The sequence below is a fragment of the Podarcis tiliguerta genome, assembly GCF_965153285.1.
Source record: "Podarcis tiliguerta genome assembly, chromosome: 3".
In the NCBI taxonomy this organism is placed as follows: domain Eukaryota; kingdom Metazoa; phylum Chordata; class Lepidosauria; order Squamata; family Lacertidae; genus Podarcis; species Podarcis tiliguerta.
In genome coordinates, this window is record NC_139536.1 from 21,300,860 (window position 1) to 21,323,008 (window position 22,149).

The 22,149-nt window shown below is 42.4% G+C and overlaps 2 protein-coding genes across 2 annotated transcripts in view; one reads left to right on the top strand and one right to left on the bottom strand.

Moving 5' to 3' along the window:
- Nucleotides 1–22,149, top strand: part of ABCG5 (ATP binding cassette subfamily G member 5) — a 180,715-nt gene that overhangs the window by 126,589 nt on the left and 31,977 nt on the right. The gene's annotated exons all lie outside the window — the stretch shown is intronic.
- Nucleotides 18,017–22,149, bottom strand: part of LOC310674210 (ATP-binding cassette sub-family G member 8-like) — a 56,976-nt gene continuing 52,843 nt past the window's right edge. The window contains exons 20-24 of the mRNA XM_083433257.1: nt 21,683–21,879; nt 21,420–21,496; nt 19,556–19,823; nt 18,986–19,113; nt 18,017–18,280 (exon numbers count right to left, since the gene is read on the bottom strand). Coding sequence (XP_083289383.1) covers nt 18,140–18,280; nt 18,986–19,113; nt 19,556–19,823; nt 21,420–21,496; nt 21,683–21,879 — 811 coding nt within the window. The 3' untranslated portion in view covers nt 18,017–18,139. The remainder of the gene's footprint in view (nt 18,281–18,985; nt 19,114–19,555; nt 19,824–21,419; nt 21,497–21,682; nt 21,880–22,149) is intronic.

A 22,149-nucleotide genomic window follows, 5' to 3' on the forward strand; every position in this document is an offset into this window, starting at 1 on the left:
CAATGTACCCTCCCAAAGTTGTCTACCATCCATGGTCATAGGCTATGCTTGATAGGATTGATGGAAGATGGGAGTTCAACAGCATCTGGAGTTGGACCACATTGGCTGTCTCTGCCACAGACAGGCTCAATAGTATCCTATTCTTATGCTCTTTCCCCACCCTTTATAGGATGTTCAAAGCAAGGTGCACCAATGCTAGAACACAAGTCAGCCTGTTGAATTGGCTTAGTCAAGGTATCCCTATTTCTGTGGTGAGATATGCTTGCACTGAGTGAAAAGAACTGCTTTGTAATGCTTTGCCTACCATTTGGCCTCAGTGCTTGTGTAGACTTAAGACAAATATATTTGTGGCTGAAGGAAAAAACAACACAATCTGGCTCTGTGCTTGAGTGCCCTATCTCCAGTGAAGTCTTTATCTCACTTTGAAACCACAGGCATTTCTCATTTCCTAAACTACGACTTGGGAAATACATTTCAGTATAATAGCACCATAATTGAACTATGTCACGTTGGAAATCCTTTCTGTAAGGCCACAGCTCTTATTTTTAAAGGTCATCTGGTAGCTCTATTCCATTCAGGGAACTGTCTTGCAGAAACTGAAGTGCATTTAAACTGCAAATTCACAAGAGAAGACTTGTATGCTGGGAAGCCAAAAGGCAGTACTTTAAGCACTCAAGAATCTGCACACCACCTCGAGGAGACAAAAAAATAGAATGGCAAAGTCCTGACCTGCTTATTCAGAGAAGGGCAAGCAACCCCCCTCTTCAGTCCTTTCAATATACCGGTATATATTTAATATAAAAAAACACCATTGGTAAAATGCATGCATGATACAAAGAATGAAAAAGTCTTCTATTACACTCAGGGTCATCTAATGAAATTAATTGACGGTAGATTGAGCATCCTAGGAATGGCCATTTAAAAGCTGCAGCCTTTCAAGAAAACTAACCCTTGTTACAATATCCTATCACTTCAAAAGATGCTAAGGTGAATTTGCACCTTCAGCCCCGTTGGGTTCAACTGTGAGCGTTCTCAAATGGAGCTAATGCCTTCCTCCTTTCATTTGAAATGTGTCACTGCGGGCAATTCCTCTACTGTTAAGAAATGTGATCTGCTCACTCCAAATCAACATTGCAGGAGGGAAGGTTTCCCTACCATCAGCATTTGTGCCAGTTCTGCTTTCGCACATTGTACATGACAGCTTTGCAATGGTGTCTGCCTTGGAAAACGCAATAGAGCTTTTTAAGCACAAAGAGTAGACAGCGCCACAAACATTTAAAGAGGTTAAAAGTTCCTTGCCTAATCGGCAGCCGGTTTGACTGATATATATGCCTTCCTAAAAAGATGGATGATTGACAGCAAACTTGCAAAATGCTCCGTGGAAGGTCAGCATTTCAGGGAAACCAGTTACGTTTACTTAATTTAATATATATTGTATGCCACCACTTATCTGTTGGATTTATGTTGGTTTAGATTAGAATCACATAAAGCACAATACCTGCATAGTGCAGTTGGCTAGAGCATGGTGCTGATAACGGCAAGGTTGCAGGTTCAATCCCCTCAGTTGCATATTCGGGTTGGACTAGATCATGGGTAGGCAACCTAAGGCCCGGGGGCCGGATCCAGCCCAATTGCCTTCTAAATCCGGCCCGCAAACAGTCCAGGAATCAGCATATTTTTACATGAGTAGAATGTGTCCTTTTATTTAAAATGCATCTCTGGGTTATTTGTGGGGCATAGGAATTCATTTCCCCCCAAAAAATATAGTCTGGCCTCCCACAAGGTCTGAGGGACAGTGGACTGGCCCCCTGCTGAAAAAGTTTACTGACCCCTGGACTAGATGATCCTTAGGGTCTTCACACTCTATGATTCTATGAAAACCAATAAAACGCAGCCACTAATCGTGTAGCAAAACAGCACAAAGCAAAGTGGAAAAAGAAGTTTAAAGGGTGTCAAAGAAGGCACCAGTTGAACCTCCCTGGAGAAGAAGTATGGAACATCCACCCTTCCTGTTCACCAATTACCTCATTGATTATGGAGGCACCCCAAGAAGGGAATTGGGAGATGATCTCAGGACTCATGCAGTTTTGTAAAAGAGAAGGCACTTCTTTAGGCACTTAGGTTTCAAGGACTTTATAGGTAAGCACCTTTGAGTTGGGGACGCGGGTGGCGCTGTGGGTTAAACCACAGAGCCTAGGACTTGCCGGTCAGAAGGTCGGCGGTTGGAATCCCCGCGACGGGGTGAGCTCCCGTTGTTCGGTCCCTGCTCCTGCCAACCTAGCAGTTCGAAAGCACGTCAAGTGCAAGTAGATAAATAGGCACCGCTTCGGCAGGAATGTAAACGGCGTTTCCGTGCGCTGCTCTGGTTCGCCAGAAGCGGCTTAGTCATGCTGGCCACATGACCCAGAAGCTGTACGCCGGCTCCCTTGGCCAATAAAGCGAGATGAGCGCCGCAACCCCAGAGTCGGCCACGACTGGACCTAATGGTCAGGGGTCCCTTTACCTTTATCCAGTACCTTTGAATAAGGCTCCAAAACAGACCAGCAATCTGGAAGAAATGCATGTTTTGCAGAGCAAAAATAGTCGAAGGGGTGCTTCCATTATAACTCCTTTCCTTAAAAACAACAACAAAACCACTCTGTAAATGTGGGGTTTTCAACATGGCAGCTGCAGGAACAGAAGTGCCTACCAAAGTTTGCCCATGAGAGGACACGGAATTATTGCAACAAGAAGTGGGTGTTCGGAGCCTCCTGCTTTCCCCACCTACCGTTCACGCTCAGCAGTTCTCTGCAGACCTCTGCGCTAATTCAAAGCAAGCCAGCTTCCTCTTTAATTGGACACTTTTGTCTCCTTTCTCAGTGCGATCCAGAGAAGAGGAAACCGCTGCAGTTGATATGGTTGGGGAAAGATGAAATGTAGGTGCTTTCAAGAGAAGCAGTGGAGGGCAGGGAACCCTTTTGGGGGGTGTCATGTGACCCAGAGCAAGTGCCACTATGGCAAAAAAAACAACAACAGGGATTTTTACATGGTCCTGCCTCACTCCCCAAATTGCCATAAAATTAGTTTCTGTGAACTGTACTGATTGCAGGAGCCACCATGGCACCAAAGATCCACAGGGGCTGGATCTGTGATTTCACAGGTCAGCCTATGGAGACATTCCTGATCTGCAATTGGGTGGCTTGGGGAAAATCCTGCGCAAAAATCATGCCAACCCTAGAGCAGCCATATATTTCTATCTGACCTTTGCTTTCTTCCTTTTCCATGCCCTGAAGCAGCTATTTTGTGCCAGTGCTCACAATTCACAGCATCAAGGCTTCATTCACTTGGCCGTCTTCCAATGTGATATACAGTGGTACCTCGGGTTACATACGCTTCAGGTTACAGACTCCGCTAACCCAGAAATATTACCTCAGGTTAAGAACTTTGCTTCAGGATGAGAACAGAAATCATGCAGCAGTGGCAGCAGGAGGCCCCATTAGCTAAAGTGGTACACCTCAGGTTAAAAACAGTTTCAGCTTAAGAGCAGACCTCCAGAACAAATTCAGTTCTTAACCCGAGGTGCCACTGTATGCATTCATCCGCCAGCAATCCCCTACTGCGTTAGCATAGTGCAAGAAGGGGGGGGGGCAGCCTCTATGCAAAAGAATAAATGGAAACAAATCTGACAACAGGAATATCAGATCTAAATGCCAGTGGGGGGACATTTAAATCTTCCAGGACACTCTGTAGTGACCTTGCAGTGGTTGTCCCAGAGCAATGGAACCTCAATGGGAGACTGAAATGTGAAATCTCTGAATTGCAATATACCCAAAGGTTCGATCCAATCAGTTGTGTTAAGGAGCTTACCAATGCCAGGATAGCTGTTATCAGCATTTTTGTGTGTGTGAACTTGTTGTTGAGTGATTTAGTCGTGTCCGACTCTTCGTGACCCCATGGACCAGAGCACGCCAGGCACTCCTGTCTTCCACTGCCTCCCACAGTTTGGTCAAAGTCATGCTGGTAGCTTTGAGAACAGTATCCAACCATCTCGTCCTCTGTCGTCCCCTTCTCCTTGTGCCCTCCATCTTTCCCAACATCAGGGTCTTTTCCAGGGAGTCTTCTCTTCTCATGAGGTGGCCAAAGTATTGGAGCCTCAGCTTCAGGATCTGTTCTTCCAGTGAGCACTCAGGGCTGATTTCCTTAAGAATGGAGAGGTTTGATCTTCTTGCAGTCCATGGGACTCTCAAGAGTCTCCTCCAGCGCCATAATTCAAAAGCATCAATTCTTCGGCGATCAGCCTTCTTTATGGTCCAGCTCTCACTTCCATACATCACTACTGGGAAAACCATGGCTTTAACTATACAGACCTTTGTTGGCAAGGTGTGTGTGAACTACCACTGTTAATTAAATAATTCACACTCCCTGTACTTTTCTGCATTGCATCACCCTCTGACCTCACTGGTTATCACCCGTCCCTCCCCCAAAAAACCTCTTTGTCTACCGGTGACTCAAGACAAAACTCCATGCATCTGAAATGGACTGTAGTTCACAAATAAATGAAGAGATGAAGGTAAGTATTTGTGGGCATACACAAGGTAACCCCCCACAAAAAAAGTCCTCATCTAATTGGAAAATGCTCGGTGTTTACATTTAGATGGCTTTTTAAACAATAAAATATTTTAAAGATGTAAACAACTGTTGTTGTTGTTGTTTAGTCGTTTAGTCGTGTCCGACTCTTCGTGACCCCATGGACCAGAGCACGCCAGGCACTTCTGTCTTCCAGTTTGGTCACTCATGTTTGTAGCTTCGAGAACACTGTCCAACCATCTCATCCTCTGTCGTCCCCTTCTCCTTGTGCCCTCCATCTTTCCCAACATCAGGGTCTTTTCCAGGGAGTCTTCTCTTCTCATGAGGTGGCCAAAGTATTGGAGCCTCAGCTTCAGGATCTGTCCTTCCAGTGAGCACTCAGGGCTAATTTCCTTAAGAATGGAGAGGTTTGATCTTCTTGCAGTCCATGGGACTCTCAAGAGTCTCCTCCAGCACCATAATTCAAAAGCATCAATTCTTCGGCGATCAGCCTGCTTTATGGTCCTGAAGCAGGAACCGGCAAGCCACTCCAGTATCCCTGCCAAGAAAACTCCATGGACAAAGACAAAAGGCATATAAAAACAACAACTATTAAGGCACACAAATCCTGCCTTTTCTTTTCCCCATCTACCTGTCTAAGGTGTTTGCGGTATGAAAATCACCAAGAAGACAGTACTGAGCGTGCCCAGGAATGCAGGGTTTTTTTGTGTGTGTTTTTTTTGTCCTCGTAAGAATATCTTTTCTAAGCAGCACCTTCAGGAAAGTGTCTGTTGTACCACTAACTGCAGGGGGCAGAAAAATTATGGTAATTTATAGCTTTGCTATTGTTACCCGTGCACATGAGTGTGTTCAGTGGAAATTTATCAGGCTCCTGGTATTGAACATATTACAAAGCAGCTATAATGTACTTTTTATTATATGGAAGTGCTGATGAGTTCTCCATGAAATGCACAAAGCTAAATATTCATACCCTCTTCTTTATTCTTTCTTTAAAAAAGACCACATCAGAGATAATGCACACCCCAAACAGTTGATTGTAACCGGTGGAAGGAGAGGGGGGTGGGGAAGAGAGAAATGAATTGCTTTTTTGAATAAAGATAATACTTAGCCAAACTATCGCTGTAAATGATTACTAGCAGTGAAGGCTTTGTTCATTCAGAAAGGAGTGAAACTGTTAGACTGAGAAAGCTGCGACCATTGAAGTAAGAACAAAATGAATGTTGTGCCAGCGTTGAGTTGGCTTCTTATCACACCAAAATGGTTTCAAACGCCATTACAGACTAAGTTCGGCAAAACACCGGCATGTGTGGGTTTTGTTTTTTTTAAGGAATCTAAAGACCAGTTACCTTAATTTTGTATTCTACTTGTGTGTGAAGAAAATTAGTCTTTCCTTCTTCTTTTTTTGCTTATCTTTGTGGTAAATTATTCCCTAAGCTATCTTTTCTTTGCCTTATGAAGCTCATCATATCTGGGATCTGATTATTGTTTTGTTGACAAAAGGAGAAGCAGAAAAAGAAGACAGACTATTAGTGGTGGTAATTTGGGAAGTTGACTGAAATTTGGATATGTTTTCTCTGCATTTTCTGGGCTCTAAGGTTACTAGTTGCATGGAACATCTAACTTGGCTCTCAGTTGTACTGAGGTTTTGACATGTGTGCTTACTCTTCAATTAAACTTTTTACCTTTCTGTGTTGCATGTCTTGTACACTGCTTAGAAACCATGGTAGTTCAGAGAATTAACTAGGTGACAACTGTTTTTTTTCATATGCCCCATTGCACATAAGCTGTGTTGCGTTTTGCGTGTGCATACCGTGGAAGCTCAGCCAAGTGGTTTAGACCATCACAGAAAACAGCTGTTTAGCAGAGCTATCTTTACTAGCCCAACACCAAAACTAGGGCTGCCATATGTCCTGATTTTCCAGGACATGCCCTGGAATCCGTCTCCGAAAATGGCGTCCTGGATTATTTTTTCAGAAATTGTGCAGATGTCCTTGAAAACTGGCATCAGGGGTTAAATCATGCCAAAAATGCCTTTAAAAAAGCTCCCAAACGCAAAAAAACTAAACAACTCTGTCCTGATTTTCACTTTTGGAGATATGGCAACCCTACCAAACACACTCTTTATACACAAACTATTCACAGATGTTACAAGTAGCCTCCACTCTCTGAGCCCAGAGAGGGTTGTTTGCTTACAACATCCTTGCTATGCCAAAGTGCACAATTCAAATATTGAGTTCAGTGGCTTGAAAAGTAAGTCCTGAAGTCACGCCGGTCCAGTGGCATTCCCAAAGCAGTCAAGCTGTGGTCCATCAATGGAGAAAGTTGAGCAGATTCTGTTTCCCTTGTATCTTTCTCGATCTTGCTTGATGAACGTGAGCTTGCTCCAGCTGAGCAGCTGTGCCTCTCCACTTGACAAAGCATATGATCCTCACCTGCCCTGAGCCTAATCCAGCTGAGTGACCACAACCTCCTCCAAGACCTAAGACCTCATGATCTTCACCTGGTCCACTGGTGAGCTGGGCTGTGTTCCCTTGCCTGCCTCAGTCTCCTGAAGGGCACTTCCCACTGTTCCTGATGCCTCAGAGCCCACAATATCCATGGAACTGGGGACTTCTCTGGTTCTGGAGATGGGTCTCCTTCTCCTAGCTCCTGTCTGCTACCCCTTTGATGTCCTTCAATGTCCCATGAGTATCTCCAAATCCCCAATCTCCCCACCCCCAACTTCAGCTTGTCCCTGGGCTACATCTTCCACTGTGAAAAGATATGAAAATAATTAATTTGGCTTCTCTGCAATCTTCTTGTCCTCCTTTAGCACACCTTTATCTCCCTTGTCACACAAAGGTCCATCTCCCTTCCTAGGTCAGCTCCTAATACCAATATATTTAAATATTTTGCTGTCGTTGGTCTTAATGTTTTTAGGATCAGTGCTCCTTGAATTCTCCTCCTTCTCTTTCACATCCTTTATTGTGTGCTTATTGTATCGAATCACAGAAGATTTTATACATCTGTTCTCTTCTTGTGGGTTGACTTTGCATGGTTGAATCTCTGGTTGGCTAATGTGGAGATGGGTTTTGCCTTATGGCTGAAGCGAGACTTTTTACTGATTTTAACGCTTGTGAAATTGTTCATAGCTGAGAAATGCTAAATGCACCGCAAGTATTAAAGTTCTGAACACGAAGGTGAATATAGCCATTCTTGGCAATTCTATCTTACTTAAAATTCATTAAATATTTTCTGCAAATAATCCTTAGCCTGCTTAAGCAATGAAATCTGAATATGCATCCTGTACACTTGAAGGCGTTTCCACAGATCACCTTTTCTTATTGGTTGACTATAATGCTTGGAATCGCGTTCCTCCGATTGAATATTTATGCCGATTCTCTGCACTCAGCTGCCAACAAACTCATTTGCTAGAATATTTATGGAAAAGCAAACAGAAGAGAAGGGATGAGAGGAAATCGACTTTCATTCAAGCAAAATACTTACGTAAAAAAATGTTTAAGGTAGTCATCCAGTATTAATTAAGGAAGGAAGGAAATGGCTTCCAAGTTAGATGAGGCAAAAACCAATATAACGAATGTGTTTTTGTAACGTTGAGTCAATCTTCCAGGCGCACACATCCAAACAGACCCCTTTCCTCCTGAAACCTATTAAAGCTCACTTTCCTGTCAAGAGTAGGAACAAGAAATTCGACATGTACTCTAAAGAAGTGCAAGTCAAATCACTTCAAGCTGAGCCGCAGTTTGTAGGAAATATGTAAGATCTGAATTTAGTGGGGAATCAACAAAGGATAAATAGCTTTTCAGTATTGCCAAGAGCACTCGACATTAAAATACCAAGCTCAGCTGCCATTTCAAAACACAGACACCCCAGTGCTCCAAAAGTTACGCTGCATTGTAAGCAAGGGATATATATTTTCGTCGGCTGCCTTGCAGTCAGCTGTAAACCACTGAAAGGGTTAAGGAGCTTTTTTTCTGGGGGGTGGAGTGGAATACATCTCAACCCACTGCTTTAAACGTTGTCTCCTTAATTAATGGTTGCTAACTCGGTATGAACTGTTGTTGTTCATCTTTGGCTCACAGGTATTTTTTTATTTTTTAAAGCCACATGTCAGAGAAATGCACGCACATTATTGCTTCTCGCCCACCATGCAACCATAAGAGTCAGTATGGATGAAACTGTAGCAGGAACCTCACATCCAGGACAAAGAGGATGAGAGGCAACTTCTAGTCGCTTTGACGTGCCATCCCAAGCAGTGGGTGGTCTGGGGAACTCCATTAGCTTGCTTAAAAGCAACAACAAAAAGCTGTCTTTATGCAGGAGGGAGTTCTTCTTAGACCCTCCTCCCCCATAAATACAGCTTTTTAAAGGGGGTGGGGACCTATCGTAAATGGCACCAGGCCACAAAGTCCCCTTGCCAGTGGAGGGGAGCAAAGGGAACGCTGTGCCAACAACCTCAGTCTGACCTGAGCTACTCCCCACCTACCTACCTGCCTGCCTTCCTACTTAAAATCAGCCCCAAGGCTGGTCCTGCCTATTAGCTGCCTCCTCCTCCATCCCCATGTTGCCTTTGTAGAACTCAGCAGCCAGAATGATGGGGACAAAACTAAAATCTGTTGCCCTCTGCCCTCCCAGTTCCAATGGACACCAGCCACCACTACTAGCAGAGACCTTCTGCTTCACAATATGTGCTCTGTTACCTTTTCTGTCACTGTATGGTACTTACGTGTGATTTTCAGGGCTGGCAGGAGTGAGGTGGCCATCTCAAGTGCCAGATAGGAATGGACCCAATTCTGATTTTCCTCTGTTTCCTTTTTTTTTTTTTTCAATCATCAATTCAGTCTTCCACATTTCTACATCAGTTTGAGAATTATTTTCTTAAAGTCCTCCTGAATTTTTTTCGGTGTCTTGGTGCCAAACTATCCTAATATACACATTTGTGTGCACAGTTTTGCCCAATATACAGAGTTTTGCAAAGCAATCCTCCACAATATAATGCACGTTTGTTATTTTCACCAAACTGTGCGGGGTTTTTTGCACACTTTAGCAGAGTATATGGATTCTTGCACACATTCTTTGGCTGAAGAACTGCATTGCAAAATTCAGAGAACAACAAGGTTGGAAGGCTGGCTGTGATTTGGTTCACAATTGGTTTCAGCAAGTGCAGATTAGATCATTTGAATGTGAATTGAATTGCATTTGTCCCCCATCCCTATTGGCAGGGAAGCAGCGGTAGCAGGATCTCCTCTAAAGTAAGGTTACCAGATTTTTTTCAATGAATCCGGGGACACTTTTCAACTTCAATGGATTTTGTGTGGAGACTGATTTGTAAATCCGGGGACTGTCCCTGGGAAACGGGGACGTCTGGTAACCTTACTCTAAAGCCCCCCACTCGTTTCTCTCTGTTGGAAGACAGAGCTGATGGTTCCACATGGCCTGTCCTTTACACCCTAAGCTAGCCTCGTTCTCTCAGGTACAGGGGTGGGGCTTGACTGTTCTGTCACCTGTTTTGAAGATTCAGCTTCTATATATGGAAACAGGGAGCATATTTCTTATTTTCACACTATTTCCACAGTTACTTTTTCCATGGTTCATCTCAGTATTACTAATATTTTGCACTCCCCTCAGGGAGAACCGCCCAACCCCCCCTAAATCTGGCACTGTTGATGTCTCAGCTCCCTTGGGACATGGAGATGTTTTATGAGATACCACTGATTCACCTAATCAGGTCCTTACAAATGATCTGGCTGCCACATGGACATGGCTTTTTGGTGCCAATCATCCTGCATACATCTCTTAGGAAACAGCCTCCATGCTCAGCTTTGGGATTCCAAAAGCCAAATCATTAGGGTTATTTTGGAAAGCCCTAACGAATTTGAATGTAAGGCTGTGTCTGGTTGTACTCCACCAAATATAATAGAAAATATCAAATTTCTATGTGCCAGCAAAACATGGGAAATAGGTAGTACCATCTTTATTTCCAGACATCAAAAGCTAGAATTTAAGGTAGGGGTACTAAAAACTGTGTTTTAGTGCTTTGTGTAGGACCACAAGCTACAAACAGGGAGGGCTTTACATAAATTTATTTATTTTTCCCTCACACATCTTCATTGCCTGTTGATGGGACCATAAAGTCAACAGGACCAAAACCTCCAAACAAGAGTTTGTGTGAATGTTTTTTTTTTATGATTAAGTTCAAGTTGTTCTGATGTTTATGGAGAATGACGGCCCAGAGAGAGAAAAAAGAGAGAGAGAGAGGAAAGTATTCTAGACACACAGAATGAAGAAACTGTCAATGTTCTATAATCCACAAGTAATCTTGCCCTTGGAGGAGATTGTGTTTTTACTTGCTCAGATAAATATATAGTGAAGTTCATGCATCTTGAAATAGAAACACAAGCTGACTTTCGGAACACAGGCCAAAGAAACCATTAAGTGGAAGCAAACACAAAGCGCTCTCTCTTGTTCGGCTGTATATTCTTGCCTGAATATTCTATACAAAGAAATGCAGAAAATGGAATGCATAAGCATTCTGTCCAAATATTTTCCCCCACATTTTGCAGCTCACTATCCTGGTATGAAGAGTTATTGTATGTGCCCCCATTTTACTCACATGTAATTAAAACTGGACTATTTAGCAGTTGCTGCTTGTTGTCTTGCTTTGGAAATACAATATTTATTTTGTGTACAGTGGTACCTCAGGTTAAGAACTTAATCAGGTTCTGGAGGTCTGTTTTTAACCTGAAACTGTTCTTAACCTGAAGCACCACTTTAGCTAATGGGGCCTCCCGCTGCCGCCGTGGCGCCGTCGTGCGATTTCTGTTCTCATCCTGAAGCAAAGTTCTTAACCTGAGGTACTATTTCTGGTTTAGCGGAGTCTGTAACCTGAAGCGTATGTAACCCGAGGTACCACTGCATTTAAAACATGGAAGCTTAGAATTTTTAAAGTTAACCCAGGTGTTGGGGCCAGTGGGCACATTTGGGGGGTTTTTTTGGGGGGGGAAGTAATGGGCTCCACAGTGTGTGGCATAACACAAAATGGCTGCCGCATCTGAAGGACCTGAAAAAGAGACAGGACCACAAAATGGAGGAAGCTATGGGAAAAGGACACCTCTGTTGTACTTACAGAGAAACATCCTTTGCACCTCTCCTCTGTTCAGTGTGGCATCCAATGAAATGTGAGGATGGCATCTGCATTCAATGTGGCAGATGCCAAACCAGTGCAAATTCAAACTGAGCAGGAAGAGCAAGCAGTCTTTCTTTCATTGTAGATTTCTGTGAGGATATTTACGGGGTGACCCCAGAGTCCTTCGTGACTGGACTTAATTGTCAGGGGTCCTTTACCTTTACCTTTATTAGAGTACTGGCAGAAGGCACGTTGGTGACCCTGTCAGAACCGGGGATGAAAAGCCAGTTGGCTTGGCCCCAACTGGAGCATCTCCCCTCTCATCAGCCTTGCCACTGCGGAGATCCATCAGTCATCCTCCCTGACGTGCGTCTGTGACTCAAGCTGCAGAGCAGGCTTGAGCACATATTACTCAGTAGTGTAAACTGCACAACAGATGAGACTTGAGGCGTGGACACGATACTAAAATACGCATTTATTCTACATAAATCAGGACAAAGAAAACATGGCTTCTATCCTTACCATCTTCTCGGAGAGAGAGTGAAAAACAAAAGCAATACAGAGAGGAAGTTCCGCTCACGCCAGCAATCTGTGCTGGAATGTAAACAGACATGTGACGTGTAACAATCCACATATCTGCAGCAAAGGGTGGAATGGAATTCCCAACGGACCCTTGTGTTAACCTGTCAATGAAACTTCCATTATTCGTTTTGTCCCATGCTCAAGCTAGGATATTAGATGGGCTCAGGGTTAACTTCCAGAGGAGTTGAAAATGGCTGAAATTGCACATCCTGACCGAAGGCACATGTCTTCAAATGCAGGTCTGCTCCCATCATGCCAAATGTGTGTGTTTGTGCAGTTGTATCCCCAGCGGTGCTGTGAAATGCCTCGTCGGTGTGTGTGACTTCCGGTTCCTCCATCTTGACTGGTTATTGTTGGAAGTAGAATGCTGAAGTTGATGGAGCTTTTATGCTGTTAAATAGCATGGCATAAATGTATTTGCTTGTACTAATGGGGGGAGGGGTGAGAAAAAATCAGCTGAAGGACCCGCTGAAAGTATGGGTGCGAGTGACCACAACAATTGAGATGGCAGAAAGTGTTTATTGCTTCAGTGATGCAAAAGTTAAGGCTAGAGCATTAGCTTACAATTTCCATGCTTTGGGACAGAGAAATGAATTTGTAAGCACCTTAAGCTAAAACAAATAAATGTAACCTAGAAATTATATACATCATTATTTTCCTTTTCTTAAAAAGTTCAGCTTAAATGAGTCTCCCACTCTTCTCCCAACCAAGCACTCACCAGGTGCATGCCTAATTAGCCTCAACATTATTTCATTTTTTAAAATAATGTTTATTGCTTTTTGAACAATTTAAACACTACAAAACCAAATAAAAACAGAAAAACAAAAACAATACAATACCATATAAAAACACTACATACCACTAAACACATTGAACTAACAAAACCAAACAAAACCAATTTAAAAGACTCAAACAATTTCAATATCTTATCTTTCATTCACTTATTTCACCGACCTCCTCACACCTCCCTTTTTGTATTCCACTTCTGTCAAATGTTTCAGCAATTCCTTTCCATCTTCCTCAGTTATCTGTCCTATAATTATCCTAACACATTCTAACCTTATTTTACCTTTAAAATTCTATTAATCTATTTATACTTAAATCCTTATAACATTTCTACTAAAGCCATATAGTTTCATTCCAACAATCTTTTAACATTCATTAATTTTGCAGTGTTTCTGTAAATAATCTTTAAACTTTTTTCCAGTCATCTTCCACCGACTCCTCTCCCTGGTCTCGGATTCTGCCAGTCATTTCCACCAGTTCCATGTAGTCCATCAAAGCCTCAACATTATCATTATTTCAGCACCAGTTAACCCTCACATCTTCAGTAGAACTTTTCCCCTCCAGTTCCCCCCCAAATGTAATATGCCATTTTAGCCATCCCTGGGGAGAATGTCCATCCATTTCATCTCTACCAGGTATATTAAGCCCCACTGGAAACAGTGTAGTTTCTTCTGAGTCATCATGTACAGGATTGTGCTGTTCGTTCCGTGTTTGTGGTATATTACTTTTTACAGTCTGCACACAGATTGGGATGCTGTTGCGTGTATCCGATTCCTGATCTGTACGCTAGCAATCCATCGGTCTTTCTGTGCACATAAGGACAGAGTGGGAGATAATACGAGACCTGACACATGTTTTTAATGGAACGGCGCGTGCATGGTCGCCTCCTGTGAGGAGTTCTCAGCTCTAAAGTACCAGAAAGCTGTTGTAGCTCTGCTCTCCCTGAGTCCTATTGTATGTACGTCTCTCCTCTTGTCATAACACCACCTCTGAAACATTCACACAGCTTAGTCCCTTTTGCAGAACATTTAGAGGGTGGAATTTTGAAACGTTAAAAAGACTGTTTAAGCAATGTCAGCTGCCTGACTCGTTTCACAAAAGGAAGGAAGCTCTCAAGGAGGAAGTAAATGATAATGTCATATCCTGATATCTTTCGCCCCTTGAATTCTGAGTGGTCCCATATGGCTTTTGCATTTCACCCCTTTTGTTTCTCTCCCACCACCCCCCACGTGCCCCCCCTTTGAAAAAAGGGGGTTGAGCCTCACACTGCATTCACAACAGAGAGTCAGCCTAGAATTTACTCCTTAAAGTATGTGTTTGTGTGTGTGTGTGTGTGTGTGTGTGTGTGTTAAAAAAGAAAGAATGAGAGAGAAAGAACCAAGTTGCCAGTGTACAGTCTGGATACTACAGTGAACTAGAAAAGAGATCCTAATCACAACAGAACATTATGCAGAAGCATAAATCATTTTTTTAAAGTGTCTTAAATATAATAAAAAGAATAATTAAGAATCAAATGGCCCACTATCTTGACAGTTTAATGATGCCATGAAAGACTGAGAAAGTCTGGTTTTACTACTTTCTCTTTAAAAAGAAAAAATATCAAAGTTAGACAATCTCAAAATCATTGAAGTTTACTTCCGTTCACACTTTTCACACACACACACAAACACACACACACAGTTGTGCTTGGCTGCTACAGAAGGCAGGAACAAGGTCATCACCCTTCAGTAGGTGCTGCTGTGTATGCATGTGCCACCAAGAATTGTAGAGTTGGAAGGTACACTAAAGGACATCTAGTCTAACCCCCTGCAATGCAAGAATCTCAACCTCCTCTTCAGTCCCTTCCTTCTCTCCATTGCCCATTCAATGGAGGGATGATTCCTAAGCTGGGCACTGTGATTTCCAATTTGGCTTGAGACCTGGTGGTTCTCAATGAAACATTGCCTAGAAGAAATGTGGGTACCCTCACCAAAACACACACACACACAATAAAAGGGTTTCATCTCTCTGTCCTTCTAAGCTTACTCCTAAAAAAAATCTGGTTAGTTCAAAAAAATTTTAAACAAACAAACCAAAACATTTCCACCTCTGCTTATCTGAATGGTTTTAACCGAGGTATAAACTTTTCTCCATTTTCCCCCCAAAGGCGCTAAATGTCCAAAGCATCAAATGAAACAAATGTCAGGATCATTTGCTTCCTTCACTGAAACGAAGAGGGCAAACTCTGTGGACAACCTCCCTGTACACTATGAAAATCCCATGCCTGGTAGCAGGTCACTTTGCCATTTAAAATGCTACTTTAGAAAATGAAATATAATACCACTCCTTGCCACGTGGTTGCAAATATTTGACCTGCTCTTGGTACCCTCGTGGTCTGAGGTGAGGTAGCCAGTGACTGGTGATAAGGTCCTGTCTGCTGAGCATCCTCCCCAGGGAAACTCAATTGGCTCATTTTCTTCTAACCTGTAGGTGCTAGGAATACTGTTTAATGATCTCTGCCAACAATTTCTAGACCATCTACGTATTCCAACATGGAAACCAGAGACAGAGGTTATACGCTTCTTATTACGGGGGAGAGACCAGGAGCTCACCAAGACAGTAGCTAAGTTCCTCTATTTGATTTTTTGTCGCCGAAGTACGCTACAGGATCTTGTCCTTGCTGGAGACCCACAGAGATGAAATAGATTGCTCGCCTCTTCTTCCCTTTGGCAAATGACTGTACTGTTGAAATGGCAACGAGATCGCTCTGGCCTATTTATTCTGAATGTTTGTATGTGATGCCAATAAAGGTTTGATGATGATGATGATGAATACTGTTTACTTGTAAATTTTTAAGGTTGAAAGATGGAATTTTTTTAAAAATAAGCATTCTTCATCTGGTTTTGTCCTCTGAGGCTCACTGCTGCATGTAGTGGTGACATGAGGCCTTCTCAGTGGTGGCTCCCGAGTTGTGGAATGCTCTCCCCAGGGAGGCACCCTAGCACCATCACGGTCTGTCTTTGGGCATTAAGTGAAAACATTTTTATTCACTTAATTTTCTGCTTATCTTTCAGTGGAGTTGTGTCGGATTTCCTCTTTCTTGCTTTTATGTCTGTTTTCAACCCTTGTGTTTGTAAATCACTTGGAGTTCGTTTTTGAAGTGTGTGGGGGGGGGAATGGACAAATAAATATAAAGAGAAATAATTGAGAATAATAATAAAGACATAGCCCACCTGGTTCTAAACATGCATGCACTGACACAAGATTTGGGATTGGACCTTAGCAAATATAAATGTCAGGAATTTGTTTAAACCAACCCTTTTCTAAATATTATTTTGTGCTAGGAATTCTATTATTAGGGAACCAAATGGACAGCCCCTTCCACTCCCCCCAATCTCTTATCTGAATCAAGTGGTGCATCCAACCATCAAGATGGCACTTGGATCAGCACCCCGGTCCAGATGTGCCCCTGCATCTGGCCTGTGGCTGAGATCCTTTCTCCCTGAGCACATCCATCTTGCTGCTTAGGGACCCAGGTGATTTTCTGGTGCTGTGGATTGTCCTTAGCACCACGACCGCAGAACCGAAATGTAATTTTAAAAAGAAAAAAAAACTTACAGCAGAGAATATTGCTTGTTTCTGGATCTTTTCAAAAACAGAATAGACTACAATTATTTTTAACAATGGGCTTTCTGTGTTGTCAACAATGTGATATTTGTGTGTGCTAACAATAAGCAAACAACATAATATATCAATGCTTTCTAAAAAGACATATCAATTGTAAGGGCTGAGTTGCTTTTTTAAAAAAAAAGTCAATATATGTGGCATGTCCCAGTTTCTCCTATAGCACCTGGTGATGTACTTTTGAAAAGTTTTAGGTTAAAGCATGACTTTAATGTAAGGTTAAGGCTTTTCCAGTCTGCTCCCAGTTTTCCAGCAGAATTTGAGTGATGGTCTAATAGAAAAACACTGTGGTAAAGTACTTATTGATGGTGGGCGGAGAGGGGGTTGAGGAGAATCCTTTTTTATTGCATGATATCCCATCCCTTACTAAGGATGCAATCCTGTACCCACTTACCTAGGAGTAAGCCCCACTGAACTCAGTGGGACTTACTTCTGAGTAGACATGTCTCCGACTGTGCTGTGAATTGCTCAAAATAATTATATCGTAAATACATTAAACCAGGCTTTGCATATGGTGCCCTGAGACATTTTGGGCTGCCCATCAGCTCCAGCCAGCACAAAACACCTCGAGGGCACCAGGCTGCTGAAAGCTATATTAAAACGATAGATTGGCAAAGCCTGCATTAAAAACAACCACAAAAGTTGGGTTCCAAAGGGCAACAGAAATTCAGTTTGCACCCTGAGGTTATCTTCAAATAAAAAAATAATTTGCTACGTAACATAGCATTCTTGGTTGCACTGTAACTCTTCCTAGAAAGGGTCTGCTCAATTCTCCATGTTATCCAAAAGAAATGCAAATAAGGATTATTGATTAGATCTTATATTGGCATCCTTTGACACAGTTGATTTATATAGGGCAAATGTGACTAGGCCTCTAAGCCTCCAGAGCTTGATTCCAACGCACATCAGCCCAAAGGCATCATGGAAGGATGGGAGCCGTTGTCTAGTATCTGGAGGTGTCAGAGTTTAAAAGTAAGAGATGTATTTCTTTGTGACTTATTGAGAACCATTTAGAATAGCACCCCATTCTCTGAAAAAATGCTTCTACATGTAAATCACACAGATCTTACCAGTGACACAACTATCTATACCATCTAGTCCTGAAGACTTGACTCAACAACTGGCTTCCTTCACCCCCTGCTACAAGAAGAATGTGGCAGGGACATAAATTCAGCATTTTAACCCGTTGTATTTTGCTGCCATCTGGTGGCTTATCCAAATCACTGCACTGCTGAGACCAATTAAGGCAAAACAAATCTATATTTGCAGCGTTTTAATAAACACAAACAAGAGTTTGTGGACCATTTTAAGTGTTGCCTTTATTGCAAGAGTTAGATCTGGCTTTTAATATGGACCTGTGTGAACGCTCTCTCTTCTGCTTTCACTCCTGCCACCGTGATCAGTGATGTCATGTTATTATTGCCAGTCCTGGTTTGATTTCTGCTTAATGAACCGGAGAGATAAGTAGTATAAAACCAAGAAGATGGTGGAAATACTGACCAAGATGAGGTAAATTGCGTAGTGGGGCTGGAGGTCTAAATCCAGCGACTGGAGTACCTGTAAGTCAATCAAATTCCAATTAAATCAATCAGTTTGAATTCCAGTTAAATAAATTGTAATTGTTTACTCATAAGTGAGTTTCAATCAATTAATTAAATGTCTAAATGTGCATGCGAGCGAAACAGTAGCTCTGAAGATGAAACCATTATTTGTTCTGAGAAGAGTATGTCTGTATTACAGCTCAGTGGTAGAGCATCTGCTTTGCATATAGAAGATCTCAGGTCCAGTCTCCAAGTAGGGAGATTTGTCCCCGGTCAAAAATCTTGGAGAGCTTCTATGAGGCAGGATAGACAATAATGAGCTAGATGGACCAATGGTCTGAGTTGGTATAAGTTGGTATAAACACCTTTGCTCTTTGGTACTTGTAGAACTTAGCAGAGAGAAGGATGTGGAGAAAAGTAGAATTAGGTGCCTTTGCTCTGGTGCCACCCACTGTTGGCCTCCTGCCTTACGCCCTACCAGTCTCAATAGGCCCCAGTAACTACTGAATTAAATGCTGCCCCTTTCCACCCTTTTAAATTTATTTTTTTCTTTTTTGCAACCTGCATGAAGCTGAATGTGCACAAGTTAAATGCATGTAAGTTGCGGGTTGGGGTGTGTGTGTGTGTGTGCAACACTAACCCAAAATTGTGGTTAACACGTGCGCACAATATTTGAATAGCTATATTCACGAGAAATGTTACCTAGAAAGAAGTGACTTACTAGTTTTCCAGGAACTGGATAGGTGATATTGCCAAAAGTCATCGGGTAAGTGCGTCCTCTAAATTCAACTTGCATTACTCCTTCAAAACTCCACCTGACAAAAGATACTTTGGAAATCCAAGTTGGAACTGGAAAAAGAGGGAAACAAAGGGAGCCTAATTCAACACAGATCGTGGACCCAAAGAAACAAGAACTTTGCCCAAAATTGCACAAGAGCGTGGTGCCCAAAATGGCTGCCGTGCTCTCACAGAAAAAACAGGAAGTCCCATTTTTTCTGGTGCAGTTGATGGGTATGCTAGCATGTGACCCCCAGAAAGTTGTCCAGAAGAGATAAATATTAATTTATTACTTATACCCCATTCATTTTTTGCCCCGGTCACTCTGGGTGGCTGCCAACAGAATATAAAAGATAATGAAAGCTGCCTGATACAGGCCTGCCTTCAGATATCTACGGAAAGTCGTATAAATGCTTAAATGGTTTTCCACCCGTGAAATATGGCATTCCATTGCTTCCTCCGCTTCTGTTAATGCAGCTTTCTGCTTGTCGGCTGCCTGGTGTTTCCAGCTTACCTGTCCACAGGTTTTCCAAGCTTATGAAGAAGCCTCCGCTCATCAGAAACATTGTGTACAGAATATTGGCAATGAAGGCTGAGATATGAAATGTTGGCAGCATTGCAGACATCCACATCGTCATGGTCCGAGCGCAGAAAGTGACTAGCATAAGAAGCAGCAGCATAAGGAAGAAGCATTCCGGTTCTGGACGGAGGTTTGCTAGCCAGTAGATAGGAACCCCATAAACTATCATTAGGAAGAACTGTTCTGGAAGTTCTCCTAAAACCTGTTTGAGAAAGGAAACATCACTGACCTTGAGGGGAACCCCCACCAATTTATTCCATATCTGAGGCCCCCCCCCCAAATATTTGTGACATAAATGGGACATTGTTTCTCTCACTTTCTAATGCTGGATTTTGATGGGACAGTGGAAGAGAGGTCCTGGCATTTTACTTTTTTCAGATCAGGAGCATTGCCATCATCTGCCAGGGTAGTGCCAGGATAATGGGTGGATTTTCCATGTGGCAAGTGTATGAAGCTGGTCAAGAGACTTCTGTTGTTTCCTTTCGTTTGGAACAGATCAGCAAAGGAGAAATTAGAGATAGAGGGGGGAAATTAAGCGAGGGCTAGGTACTTCTTTTCTTTGCTGAGGTTCCTGCTTGTGCCTTAAAAGGTAACACACAGGGCTTTTTTCAGCCAGAACTTGCCAGAACACCTTTCAGGTGGGTGCCATTGCCATTATAAGAGAACAAGGGAGGTGTTCATGGTGTGTTCCGGCACCTCTTTTTCTAGAAAAAATAGCACTGGTAACACATATATTGCAAGACTGTTTAAAAGCTGCATTTCAGCTGGCTAAAGACCATTTGTTAAAGCTCAAAGTGTTTTACAATGTGAATTGATTCTATATGCACCTTTTTCTGTGACTGTCACCTAATCCTAATTAATTGGGTATTATCCTACATACTAGGGATGCGGGTGGCGCTGTGGGTTAAACCACAGACCCTAGGACTTTCCTATCAGAAGGTCGGCGGTTCGAATCCCCGCAACGGGGTGAGCTCCCGTTGCTCGGTCCCTGCTCTTGCCAACCTAGCAGTTCGAAAGCACGTCAATGTGCAAGTAGATAAGTAGGTACCACTCCAGCATGAAGGTAAACTGCATTTCCGTGCGCTGCTCTGGTTTGCCAGAAGCGGTTTAGTCATGGTGGCCACATGACGCGGAAGCTGTACGTCGGCTCCCTCGGCCAATAAAGCGAGATGAGCGCCGCAACCCCAGAGTCGGCCACGACTGGACCTAATGGTCAGAGGTCCCTTTACCTTTTATCCTACATACTGCTACTCTTTCAAGCGGCGGGGGTGGGAGGGGGTTGCATTTATGTATTTAGCTATATGGATCAGCACAACTGATTGCATTTTAGGACTCTTCTTTGGGACACTAACAAAACATTAACATAACATAACATAAAACATAACATAACATAACATAACAACATAACAACATAACATAACATAACAACATAACAGAACAGAACAGAACAGAACAGAACAACAACAACATAACATAACATAACATAACATAACATAACATAACAACAACATAACATAACATAACATAACATAACATAACATAACATAACAACAACATAACATAACATAACATAACATAACATAACATAACATAACATAACATAACATAACATAACACTGTCCTTACAGCACAACATCAACCCATTACTGGCTTTCATTCTACAATTAATCATCATCTCTCCTAGAGTTAATAGTTCAGTGCTTCTCAAATGGTGGTCCATGGCTCCCTATGTCCCAGAAGCATTTCCAAGAGATCAGAGGGGATAGGAAGCCATCTTGCTTCAACCGAAGCCAATTACCTTGGCGGAGAAATATGGGCTAACAGGATACAGCCCATCTTCAAAATCCTGATACAGTACAGCTTTTTCAGAATGGCCTATAGCAGAAAGCAGAAATAAACCATTGTGTTTCTTGTTAGAATGACAGCCTGCCATTATTATTTTTAAAACTGCTATTGCTTTCTGAATTTTTAAAACCTTTTAAAAACTTCTTTTTCAAATGTCTTTAAAATTATTTTTTAAAAAAAAAAAACTTCTAAAACTCTTAACGCTGTAAAACTTACATTTTGTTACAGTTTCAACAACCACAAGGTAAGGAATCAGAGCTCCTAGCATAAACAGAAGTCCCGATACATCCGGAATAGACAGACTTTTCTCGTGACCGTAATATAGGAATCCCATTAACAATGACATTAGAAGAGCCTCAAATCCACGGATCAGCAATGCTGAGAGATCTCGGAAATCATTGGAGATCTGGCGGCTACAAAAAGAAATAACGTTATCAACTCTGAGCCTAAATTATCTCCTCATTTCAGGATGGAGAACACATCTATGGCTACCACAATGAATGATGCCCACCTTAGATGCCTTGGGGAGGCCTCTGCTATCTGACAGCATGATTAATAGGTTAAGTTTGTGCTTTTGAACCTAATTAGACTCTACCAGTATTTCTAGCTGCTGCAACGAACCAGATCCCTATGATCTTGGCCCTAGGACACAAGGTGAGGACCATTCATCCATATCCATAACT